Genomic DNA, 13,408 nt, shown 5'->3' with positions numbered 1-13,408 from the left:
ATTAAAACAAAGGGTATTCCTCAGAGTTGTGATGCAAGATGAAGTAATTTCACACGTTCTAATCCCTCTACAAAACACTGATGCCTTACAACATTATTCCCTCCAAAATCCACTCCCTCTAATTCTCACCTCTGGTAAAGTCGAAATGTTGTTGTTCTCCAGGTTAAGTTCATCAAGTTCACTGCATTTTGCTAAAGACTTCGGAATTGCTGACAGCCTATTGTACCTCAGGCCAAGACGACTTAGACTGGAGAGATTTCCTACAGGTAGGAAACAGTTATTAATATATCGTTAGATTAACACAAAGGCACAGAACAAGGTTTGACTTCTGATTCTTCTGTTGTCTCACACTCTACACTTCAAACTTTTCATATGGTCACATGGAGCTATCATCCCAACGCTGGAGATTTACAGATTACACTGTGCTTTCCAGTGCTGAAGTTGACCATACAGTAGAAGTACAGTATGCATATTGGCTATTTAAGTTGTGCATGATACAGTAAGCAAGCAAGGCCTATGTCCTATCGTAGAAGTCCTTCTATCCTGTTCTTTCTACTAAAGAACTCTATAATTTTCCAGATGTCCCCAAAATAATTTTTTAAAAAAAAATTCTAGATAGCATCATTCAATGCCATGACTCATATCACCAGAACTTGGGCATAAAACACACAGTTCAGGTCCTGGCAAAACTATTTCCTCTACGGGGGGAAAAAACCCTTTACCACCCTCCAAAAGCAACAGTGTCTTTAAAAAGTATAGGAAAAAAATAAATAACCAAACACCACATAAAACACTTCCAAGTTTTCCAAATGATACTGAAGGAAAAGTCTGGAGGAAATCTGCAAAGATCTGGATGATAGCTCATGTAAAAATCTTACTGAATACTGCCGGGCCAACAGTCCCAGTTGATATGTATTTCTGTCAGGAAAAATATTCTTGAGAAACCTGCAACTTGAAAATTTCCCATCTGAAGCTCCCTTTAGCTCCAACCTTTACCATCTAACAAGTCCTCAAGACCAAAATAAACTCCTTAAGGATATCTTTGAACTATACAGTGATTGGGCATTTAGACTCTCACTGAAAAGTTCTGGCCCATCCCTACAATCCGAAAATGTGTCTGAGCATACGAGTACATTGCACCAGTGGAGCTTTAGCACACGAGATTCACACAATCAATCAGTTCCTTGCAAAATATTCGCTATTTTACTCTCATGTTTACAACCACTCATGGAACAATACATTTGTTCTGCAAGTTGAAGGACCAGAAAGACACATTAGGAAAGAAACATAAGATGTAACAAACAGCAGCAAGAATAACCAGAAATAATTTTAAAAGACGAAGGGAGATTAATATGTATGGTCTAACTATTCATTAAATGAAGGATATAATAATATGTGTGCATATGTACTTACACAAAGGTTATCGGAACACAACAAAGGAAGAAGCAAATGTAGTGTATGAAATCGCTTGGAAGCGAAGGATGAAACAAAACAAAAAGAAATGGAGAATGAAAAGTAATACAGGTGCTATAACAGGATCTGCTAGACAGAGGAAAAGTCTCAACAAAGGAAGTGGCAAAACACCTTTTCCTTCAACTTGGTCAAAATATACTGTAAGAATGAGCCTACATCGCTGAGTAGCTGGGACCGTAGCTAATAAAAACTAGAAATTCGGAATGTTGTATGATTCACTGTAGCTACTAAAATGGAGAGTCACAAGAGCAGTGAGAGTAAAAAACCCCACCAAACAACCAACCCACAAAAACAAAAATACAGAACAAAAAATTATGCAGGTCTTACAAATCAAGAAAATAGGATGACTTTTCAGTCCATGTCTGATATTTAGCTAACGAGCTTATCAACAAATTTTACTTTGTATTGTCAATAACGAAACAAAAGTTAAAACAACAGGTAATCACCTGGAGCTGCTTAACTAGTAGTATCTCTCATTGGGATTTTTATTTACACTTTTTAAGGGCTTTCTTTCTGAGCAAGTATACAATTAGCTTTTGCACAAGAAGCAAAGAAAGTCCTCCCTTTAAAAAAAAGGCATTTAAAATCCAGGGCTATCAATATTGCTTTCCAGTGCACAAATCTTAATGTTTTGAAATTAAATCCTATAGCGTGCGTACACACTAAAGAGAAAATTAAGACCTACTCTGAGCTGACAATCCACTACTATAAAGATGCCCATTTGTACATAATGTAACAATTTCATGCCCTATTTGGTGAGATCTGGCATTGCCGGCTGTGTAGGAAACTGGCCTCACTTCACACGATAGGCATCCCACTGCAAGGCACCAAGATCATTAGGATTCGCTGTTCTAGGGACGAACAAAGCACACCCTGACTGCATTTCTCGGCATTGTTATTTAATGCTCTACTAACAAAACGAATGACAAACTTTACACAAAATAAGATATCAATCTACTGGTCTTTCTCACAACTTAAACCTTGAGCTAGATACTGATCTGGATTTTTCAGGCAAAGAGGACAAACAGGGAACGGCTCTAGCAGAAAGCATGATGCCAACTGTTGCTTAGCAATGCAATGGTGCTATGCCAATTCCCAGATTGTGAGCACAGGTTGCATGTATATGGCTCTCTTCCTACCAGCAACACGGCATTTCAGAAAAATGAAACAAGGCAGCCATTAGAGAGAGTCAAACTCTACCATAATTTTCCAGGAGACACACACATGCTTGCTATCCTCACCGCATTATCAGAAAGGAGGCATAAATAGCAACTCCCAGTAATTTTTTTCTTATCATAAGTAGCTTTCTCAATAGAACTTTATCACTGTTTCTCTATTAGTTATCTTTCTCCTCCACGGGAAAGGTATGCAAAGGCATAACAGAAGGCACATCCTGCATGTACCACATTCCCTGTGTTTTACACACCACAGCACTAAATAGAGTTATTCCTCAGAACTGCAACAAAAGCAGCAACATTTCAGCTGGTGCTTCTCCAGTAGCACCTCTCCCACTCCTCCTGGAAAGGCTGTCCTGCACCCAGCAGATGCAAGCAGTATGGGCCACCTTCTCATTTCAAGCCAGAATGTATTTATAGCCAATTTATTGCCATTTAGTCCTGTGTCAACGAGACTCTGATATCTTTTCATCCTCATCAGAATTCATATTCACACCTCATTGTGGATGTATTGCGGTGAGAAACCTTGACCAGCTTTTATCTTCACATGCTAGAGAAGCCAGAGCTCAGACTCCTCTTCACAAAATACAATGATCCTTACAGCACTTCCCTCTGCTCAGCGTGTTAAAACTTACTGGGTTTGTTTGTTTGTCTTTAAAGGAATGCCCAGAGTTTTAAAAATTAGGAAGGTCGCATTTAATATCCAGTACAATGATGTTAATATTTGCCCCCGTGGTCCATGGACCAACCACTGGACAGCTGGCTAACACGCTCGGGCCCCCTCGCCGTCTCTCTGATCACCAAGTGACGAACTCTGGTTTATAACAGAAATTGTTACAAGTTGCTAAACAGCAAACCTTATGCACTGCATAGACAGAAATGATCCCGCTTACAGCTCCCCAAGCCCAGCATTACGCAGCTGATACTCATATTCTGAGTTGCTTTACAGTGCCTGCACCCACCTCCACTTTCTCCAGTTCAGCTACTGGCTTCTGAGATGGTACCGTATTAGGTATGCCGCTGGCACGGTTAAGTCTTAAAAATAAGGTAAGGAACGTAACAACTGATTGAGATAACTCAGTCAGACAGCCATTTGTTGATCATTTGTGGTTGTACTTTTGTCACTGAAACCGTACCTCAGTGGTTCCTCTAAAACAGCCCCTCGCAGGTAGAGTGACTCAGAAAATGCAGCACTAGATGTTCATGAACATGACAGTTTGATAACCACAACTGAAAAGCAGCTACTAGCAGGAAAAGCAACAAGCAAAACCCCTTCCAACTTGTTTTCTAAGGGAACCCATTACAAAAAAAACATGTAAACATAACTGCCCCATCCATCGGTACTTCTAAAAATACTATACTGAAGCCTGACTAACCCCTGAAGTTATCCCAGGCCTAAGAAAGTCACTGCAAAATTGTTTTAGTTCAACTTCTGGCATAATTCAAGTCACTCTTGGTATCAGGTTTCACACAGCCACCTTGTTTCAGGTACATTTTCTCACCAGCAAAGCATACTAACGCCCATCAGTGGGTTCCACTTTGCCCAGCTCTCAGGTTTGAAGCACTAAGTGCACAATTTATAATCACTTCACTGGAGAGACTGCATGTCTCTCTCAGGGTTAGCTGTTTAATTTACACAGAAATGAATTAAAAATTACTTGGAAGCATGCAAATCCAGAAACATTAAACTGTTACTATAAAAGGGACTCTAAATAGATGGTTTATATTACATTCTTTATTAAAGGTACCTTAAAAATATTAGTCAAAGAAAACAGGTGCTTGCCAATCCCAAAATGAAGGGAAGACTGGAAATAAAGCAGAAAACCATGTTTACAGACACACACTTTTTAGAAAGACCACTTGAAGTGGTTCTCCAAGTAGAAGCAAAACATCTCTCAAGTATTTCGAAATCAAGAGAAACAGGGTCTGGTCTGTTGAATAATATAAAGAAATCCAAACTCCTAAATCAAAGTCCTACCAGGGCTTTCTAAAGGGACTGAAGAATGCTCTCCTGAGATTTACCATACCTCTTTCCTTTCCCTCCCTTACTTAAAATAATCCTTCAGATTCCCTATCCTTAGATGAAGGGTCATTACTTAGTGCAAAATATTACTGCATCATTACTAAAAGAAGGAATAATTAGTCTGTTTTACATAACTTAGTTCATCAAGCTAGTTTGCTATCAGGATCAGTTGCTGTTTCCTAAATAAACCAGAAGCACCAGATCAATTTAAAATCTGATCACTAGAGAAAACTCTTCTGCAGATAATGCTGAAAACACAAATTGGACCTACAAGAGCTGTGCACATGAAAAACCCGTAAGATTGTAATCAAAAGTATACATGAACCTCAGCACGCAATAGGTAATTGCAAGAACTTGCTACAAAAAGCATGGCACTATTAAGTAATTCTGATGATCTAACTTCTATAAATATTCTTAGAATTTGATTTGACTACGCTTTGCACACAATGAGTAGCCACCTATTAAAGAACGTTTTACATGACCACATTACATCATAGAGTGCAGTTCACTTAATTCACTACGGGATCTTCTTCTAAGAAACAAATTGCCGGTTTGCCTACAAAAAGTACCAGATGCCATTTTTAACAAATAGAAGCAAGAGGTACATTCAAAGCTAATTAAAAAACTAAAAAAAAAAAATTAAACTTGATATCACTTTAAAAAAAACAACCATGAATTAAGCTTAATAGACCACATCACATGAATCTTGTAGTGAGAACAACAAATAAGATAATAGGGGGAAAAAAAGCCAGAAGAGGTTCAATGAGTACGTTACAAAGCCGGTGGGCCCTAAGGGCCTCAAGAGTTGAAAACGGTATAGGAGAGACTGGACAAGCTAGAGATGGCCAACTATGCATAGAGATTGAACACTGCGTTCAAATATTTCAATATATCCTATTTTCAAAATATCCCAGCCAAAAATAGCCATAAGTCAGAAGGTGCCCAACCGCACTTTGTACTTACTATATATTAGTTTTTCCAGATGTCGGCCATACTCCATGACCATTGTTGAACAGTTTCACAGATTTTTAGGTGAAAGGAGCTGTTGGCATGTTTAATCTAATCTCTTGTCAGAAAGCAAACCATTTCCCCTGATAGCTGTAGAGTAAAACGAAAGGCTTCAGATAAACCGTTTTAACCTTCAGTTGCATTCCACAAGCTAAGACGATGTCTGCCAATGTCCAACACGGTGACAGTGCAAATTGACTGGTCCAGCAAGACATCCTGAAGGTGATCTCAGTAAGCATGTTGCAGAGGAAAGCAGAGCAAAATCCCACAGCCATCACTCATCTGACCTGGGAGCAATTCCTTCCTAAACCAAAGCCTATAGATTTGTATGAATATAAACTTGTGTCACCAATCAATCACCCCGAGAGAGGTCAAATCTTTTCTAAAACTTGAAGGGCTGGAACATCCCTCATGTTTAATATGCTCTGGCTAAAGGCTGATGTTTCAGAAAAATTGGGAATGGGGACAGAAAGGTGATGGGGGTGGGAGGGCAGCCACTCAGGGAAAATGTAGAAGATAAGAGAACCCCTCCTGATCATTGCTACCAACTACCAAAGCCAAAGCATGAAATGTAATTATTCTCTTCCAAATACAAAGGTATAGTTAAACACGACACAAAGCTTGACTTATGAACTCTGGATTTTACTGGTTTAACAGCAAAGGGGTTTTTAGCGTATTTTAATTTTTCTTTCCAGCCACCAATCCCTCCTGATATATCAGGCCAGTGTAGGAGGCAGATTCAGACTCACAAATTACAAGGGCAGCAGGGTCCATAATTTTTTGTCCTTCTCAAACCAAAGTGTATTATCCTCCTTACACAAAATCTAGGAATTCTCATAAAAGATGTTATCTATTAGAAAGCTATTTAACATAAATTTAAAATTAATGTCTACCACCCTTACTGCTTTAAATGCCATTTGAAGAGAGTGAAGAGATTCTCTCTATTTTCAGTCTAGCAGTATCAACCAGAGGCAGGTTTTTCCCTCATTATTTCAAAACTAAGGCTAAGGCACGACCGTGCCAGCAGCTACTTTTCAACTCTGATTCAAGACCACAATCGTTGCCGACTGCATACATGTGAAAGATGCACACAAGACGCTGGCAGAACTCAACTAACAGAGGCTCAAGCATCTGACATGCACCACACACAACACCTGCCTAAGGGCTACGGAGCACAAACTCTTAGTGACATGTTTCTGAAACTATGCCATGAAAGTTCGATTTCATTTAACATGCATTCATCAAAATGCATGGAACTAATAGACCTGCTTGCCTTGATTCTGATGTGTTCCTTTGAATCACTCTTCCCTCGTGCCTGCTTCTTACATAAAGAAAATAAGATTATGGGCTTTTTCTTTCTGCAGTATACAAATCATTCTGAAAATGCTGAGCTGCAGTTATATCTGTACACATCAGTCTCCGCATCTCATTACTGTATGATGCTGTGTACACTCACTAAAATAAACTGTCCCCATCCTAGTCTTACCAGGAAGAATATCCAACCAAAATAAAAATTATTTTCATAAATACACAGCAGATCAATAAACTCAGAATTCATAAGCCAACAGAAGCTAGCTTTTTACAGACAAACAGAACATATGTATTTAACTATATCGGGCTTGCATTGGAGATTTATTTATTAAAACAAGAAAGGGAAGTTATAATTAGCTGAAAATGACACAAAAATACAAAAACACTTCACATTGCACCAGTCAAAAGCAACAGCTGGGACTTATTTTGGGCTATCAATTAAAGTGTTGCATTTTACTCAATTCATACTTCATACATAACACAAAACTACTGAAATTTATTTCATTTAATTTTTCATTGGTAGTCTTATTTGCCTTTTCAACTGACTATTTAAAACCTATCTATGAAATTAAAGATTTATATAAATGTAAATCACATTGAAGAGCAGTTTATACCTAACTGGCAATGCAGAAAAATACATTAACCTTTCCTAAGTGATAGATGTGTTTAATTTAAGTCTGCCCCACTATATGGACTAAACACATAAAATGTATAACACATGAATATACGTTTATAATTTCAGCTAATTAAGGAATGTGGGAATTATTGCATTCAGGCCAGAGATCCACCTGTATTTTCTCTCAGGGAAAAAAAATGCCCAATAGCAGATACCAAGAGAATAACCTAAGAAAAAGGAAAGCACACCCTGAAATTTCCCCAAGAGCTGGGGGAAGAGTCAGTGTGTGGCTCAATGACTTCCTGAATTTAGCAGTAGCTGATATATTTTAATTCTGCATAATCGTCACGTTGCCCTGGGAGCTTTTAGCATCTACACAACCTGTGCGAACACCAGCACCCAAGAGCTCCCTACCCATTGCATGTGGTACAGTCTGCTTTTAACTGGTTTGACATTGACACCTCACAGCTTTGCTTCATCCCTTCTGTTCTGCCATTGGAAGCAGTCAGTTCCCACTTACCCTCTCCTGCCACTCACTATTTTCTATCCAATTTCACTGCTATACATTTACTAAGTCTAGAATTGAAGCCAACAAGAACCAGAAGCTTCATTCCCTTTTAAGACCACCATGATAACTAGCAAAGGCTTATAATAACCCAAAAATGAGAGTAGAAGAGTGGGAGCCACCACTTTCCACCAGACAAAGGTCAAGCTTATTGTGATTGCCCTATACTAGCAAATAACTAAATGTTTCATTAACAGCACAGTGCAAGAACAAAACCTTAGACAAAGCACTGAACGTTGATCAGATCTCCCAATGTGAGCCTACAGAAACGGGCTTGATCCTGCGAAGTACTGAATGCTCACAGACCAAAGAACTAGGTCATGTGCTTAAATTTTAAGAATACGAATGTTGCCATCAAAGCTGAAGCTCCATCAGTTGCAAGTAATTAGTCACGTCAAACCCATCAGTCATGTATGGACATTACCCCTGAGCACCGAGGGAGCTGCAGGTGCTCTGCTGGGACTCATCAGGACCAGCACATTTGTCATGTTTCAGAATAAGACTTCTCCAGTTTTTGCTAAGCCTGCTAAACTTAAAATACCATTTTAAAGTAGTTCCACTTTTCTATAGAAATACCTTCACTAGGACTTCGAGGGACAAAGTTCTCAACCACAATTTGTATAATCAGAGCTGTACCAATTATATACGCCTGGGTCTGGTCACGATGCTTCATGTTTTACCAGCCATATGTTTCTGAAAGCACAACAGTGCTCTCAAAGGCACACTAGGGCTAAATGGGTTAGAAGCCTAGTTCATAGCACAACTGGCAAAGCTACGCCATATAATATTTGTTTTCACGGGAGTTGTGATTTCAGCTTCTGAGCTCGTGTGTCGCAGCGAAGGGCGGGCATACACTGCAGGGCTTTGAATATGTCTCTCGTTTTCCTAACCGTCTCTTAGGAACAGTGCCATGTCAGACACTGGAAAGTGTGTCCAGTGACAGAATTTTTTGTGCTTTTAAAGCATCATTTTGGAACATTTACAACTGACTATTCTTTTTCTTATTAAAATGTCTGTTGCCTTAAATGTCCATGAATGCTGCACATTTGACTATAATAAAACTGCACACGTAAATACACAAAACTAGAAAATTACAAAACAGATGAAGAATTGTATTTTTTAAAAGCTGTAATCCTGTTTCTGTTGAATCTCTCAAATAAGCGCTTCTGTGCTTTTAAATATGAAATTGTGAACACATTTGTACAGAATGCTAAAATTAAAAGTTCAAAGAAGGAACACTCACAATGTGGTATTCACAGCACAAAATTTTCTAAGCTATCTTGTAATCCAAAGAAGCACTACTCCACCCAAAATTTGCTTTCCCTGTCTCAAAAGTCCAATTATTAATTTTAATATAAACTGTGTGTTCATCACCTTCTTTTATGTATCTTTTGGATATACTAGTGTGCCAGCTAAGAATATAGAGATAAGACATGTGTGAATAAAAGTAAATCATAAGTCCACCCCCCATCCTATCCCCACGCCCAAAAAAAACCCACCCATGTGGGTGGGGGGCCAAATATGCAATTAAAACATGAAGCAGCTAAGATCCCACTATAATTTTGATTCTAGACTTGAGACTCTTGGAATGTGCTAAGCTGTTCCACAAAGCTCATTTTTCTTACAGGAAGTGATCTAATATACAAAGTACTTTACAATTTTCAATCAACAGAAATACAGATATGAATGTATTAACCCAATATCTATAAAGCAAGACATTAGGTCACTTCCTGACAACTAATATCTAAAATCGACATTTGTTACTGCACGAAAGCATGCTTATACAGTGTTAGTTGAAACAAGAACTTTGTATTTTTACAGAGTGGGTATATTGGCTCTGCTACCTCTGTAACCGTTGCTGATGCATAATCCCTTCCCTGCCACTCCCCTGCATGTCACCCTCCAACATCCCTTCCTCACAGCTCCGGCACATTTCAGGCCAGTACTGTTAGTTAGAAAACAAGCTTGCTTTTTTTTTTTTGCTTTTTTTCCCTCTTTTTAAAAAAAAAATTAGCAGAATCAGAAATCTTTCTGTGGTAAAACCAAGACTTGGTTAGATAGTCCAGCAGTGAATTTAATAAACATATAGCTAGGGTTGGTTGTTTGTTGGGTTTGGTTTTGTTCTGTGATTTGTTGTTTTTGTTGTTTGTTTGTTGTTTGGGTTTGTTTTTTGGGTTTTTTTGGGGGGGGGGGGGCGGGGGGGCGAGGGGGGTATTCGCCAGGGGTGTCTGTCTTTTTTAATGAGATGACGAAACAGAAAAGGAAGGGGGCTGTTTGCTTTTCAAAGCAGCTTGACAAAAACATTCCTCTCAAGGAAAAAAAAAAAAAAAAAAAAGAGACCTCCATCAAAAGGGTGGGGGAGGAGGGGACAGACCTGGCAGTAATGGAAAGTCTGTTCCACAACAGGACACTCATAGTACATTAAATATTTATAACGAGCAAATGTGCTTGGTCTTTTTTGTACCCGGTCTGCAACCCCCACCCCAGTTTGGCAGAACTGAGGAAGCATTAACAGCACTTATATATAAAGCATACTGAAACCGGGCAACGTGTGAATGTTGCAAGAGAAGCCAGTTGTGCCAAACACCAGGTAGATAATCACGAGCAGGGAAGAGACAGAAACTGGAGTAGGAGATGGAGAGGCTGGAAAGGCCGTCGCCCCGCGGCCGCGCCGAGCGACGCACACCAGGCAGCCACGCGCCATTTACTCGCTGGGTTTTTCTCAGTACTCAAAGTCTCTTGCTGAACAATCCTAACCACAAAGCAAGCTGTAATCAAAAAAAATCAAGCCACAACTTGCTTTAATGTTGAACCAAAACTGTGATGACTAAGAAATAAAGCCAATGTTGCTGAACTGGCTACGACTGCCTTTTCTGTAACACGCATAAATGTAGGTTGATCGTTATCATTTAAGCTGGAGTTTAAAGTTTTTCCCTTCAGTATTCAGTTCTGGTTGTCTGTGAACTATATGTGGCACAAATACTGTCTCCTATTTTAAATTTTTTACTCTAAACAGAAATGCTCAGCTACTACACACTGGTCAATACAAACAACCGGTATTTTCCAGTGGAGGTAAAACTGAACCAGCAGAAGGTTAAAGACAACAGCACCCTGCTGTCTCTTACCATTATTCATCTGTCTTTGGTGGTTTGAGCTATACAGCATTGATATTCAGCCCAGATATGCATGTAAACAGACAGCTATATACATTTCAAAATAAGTAACTTCAAAACACTATGAAGACAATGCAATGGAAAAACAAAACAAAGAAAATAGGCAGAAATCCAGTCCAACCAGATATGAACCTGACTCAGTAGAAACCACCTAAGCTTACAATAACTTTCTGAAGAAACAGATGAGTCCAAATAATCTTGATTGCAGAGTCAGCAGTTTCCTATGTATCACAAATGACTTAACTGCCTAAGTAACTTTATGCCTCTCCTCCCCAAACACCTTTCCCTGTAAGCAGTCTTGCAGCATGTTATAAGTAAGATTTCTGTGGTCCTCTAAGAAGCTCAGTGACTGCCAGTCACTAAACAGCTCAGTAAATCATACTACTATTCTGCACAAGAATCAGCAATAGTGGTCTATAAGCCCTGACAATGGAAATCTCACACTTGCTTATACAATTTTTCCCATGGTTCGCAGTTATCAGAGAACTCACTTCCTAAATATGACATGTACACTACACGTAAATTTTATGTAAAAGAACTTTCAGTAAGATTTACAAAATAGCTACAAAAATAAAGGTTGTGCTTATGAATTGTGTAAGTTAGATGCAAATTCCACATGGAATGGGATCTCCAGAGTTTAAAAATACTATCAATCCAGGAAGGAAGTTTAGCTACAGTGGATACTTCATCAGTGTAAACTCTGTTCAGGTCAAACTTTCTAAACAAAAAGTAACTCCACACTCAACAATTTGCTGCTAGAAGAAAAGCTGGAGTGTTAAGTGGTTCCTCACTCTTCTGCTCATTCACTTTACTATGCATTAAAGTACATTAACAAAGCATTCAACATTAAATAGTTTAAGTGACAGTGTTAATTCTTCTGAGTATGTTCTGGTGACAAAAGCAAGCTTAAAATCATTATTACCTTGTTTTTTGTCTTTTTTAAAATCACAGCATGCACCTTTTTCTGCCATCTGTTTAAAACTGATTTAGTTAAATAGGAAAAGTCATATTTTGTTTTTGCATTCTATATGAGATTCTGAAACCATCCAGGACAGTGTTTATTTCAGTCCGTTATTCCCAATCTAAGTTGGAAACCCTCTGTATTTTATTGCATTAGGGCATAACAACTTCATGGACTTGGAAGGTTTTTTCAGTTGTTCTACCAAGGAACATAAAATATACATAATTCATTTAAAACATTTATGGTTTTAGTTCCGTTTTTCTGTAGCCAAAGATATTAGTTAAAACTATCTGCAAAGTATTACACTTCAAGTCTTTTAGTCTTTTATTTCTTTATACACTCGGTCTTGTTACAGAATGGACAGACAAGCTGTAGACATTTACTCATAACCACAGAACACATTAAATCAGAGTTAGAAGTGATGGATTTTTTCCTTGTAACTGTCATTCTTAGATGACGCTGCATTCTGCAGCACAGCTAGATTTAACAATATAAATGTAGTTTCTAGCTCTGAATTAAGGTAACGCACACCTTGCTTTTAATCTCAAGCGTGAAGCTGCCTTGAGCTGAACACCAGTCATTCTATGGTCACTGACCAAATACCCATTCTTAAATTTGTTTTGTGATTTATTTTCTCTTCTCCAGCCTCTTCACATACCTATGGTTTCTGGCAGGTCCAAAAGCTCATTGTGCTGCAAGTCAAGGTTGGTGATCTGTGTGCAGCTTCCAATCTCTTCTGGAAGATGTTCAAGCTGATTGTGCGCTACATCCAGCGTTGTGAGGTTACACAACTCACCTAAAAGCACACAAGAAAACCAAAACATCAAGTTCTTTAATATACAGCTCTAGACAATGACTTCCACACAGAGAATCAGACAGATTTGGGGATAATCTGAAAAAAGCTATTGCCACCATAAAGTTATACACATAAAATAAGGCCTTACAGGATCATCATTTAATCAGTTGGATCTAAAACCTGATCAACAATTTTGGAAAACTCAGCTAAAGCTTTTATCGATTCTCTGAAGAAATCTTATGTATTGATTTTCTTCTGACAGTTCAAGCTGTGGAACATAAGTACAAACCCTATACCTCACACTTGT

The 13,408-nt window shown here is 38.6% G+C and overlaps 1 protein-coding gene across 6 annotated transcripts in view; it reads right to left on the bottom strand.

Annotated features, from left to right (window-relative positions):
• Positions 1–13,408, bottom strand: part of SHOC2 (SHOC2 leucine rich repeat scaffold protein) — a 70,665-nt gene that overhangs the window by 14,400 nt on the left and 42,857 nt on the right. For all 6 annotated transcript variants that reach the window (XM_064464137.1, XM_064464139.1, XM_064464138.1 and 3 more), the window contains exons 3-4: positions 12,964–13,101; positions 130–260 (exon numbers count right to left, since the gene is read on the bottom strand). In XM_064464137.1, coding sequence (XP_064320207.1) covers positions 130–260; positions 12,964–13,101 — 269 coding nt within the window. The remainder of the gene's footprint in view (positions 1–129; positions 261–12,963; positions 13,102–13,408) is intronic.

This window comes from Phalacrocorax carbo, chromosome 12 (assembly GCF_963921805.1).
Source record: "Phalacrocorax carbo chromosome 12, bPhaCar2.1, whole genome shotgun sequence".
NCBI lineage: Eukaryota > Metazoa > Chordata > Aves > Suliformes > Phalacrocoracidae > Phalacrocorax > Phalacrocorax carbo.
The sequence above is the reverse complement of the archived record's forward strand: the minus strand, read 5'-3'. Positions and strand labels throughout refer to the sequence as shown.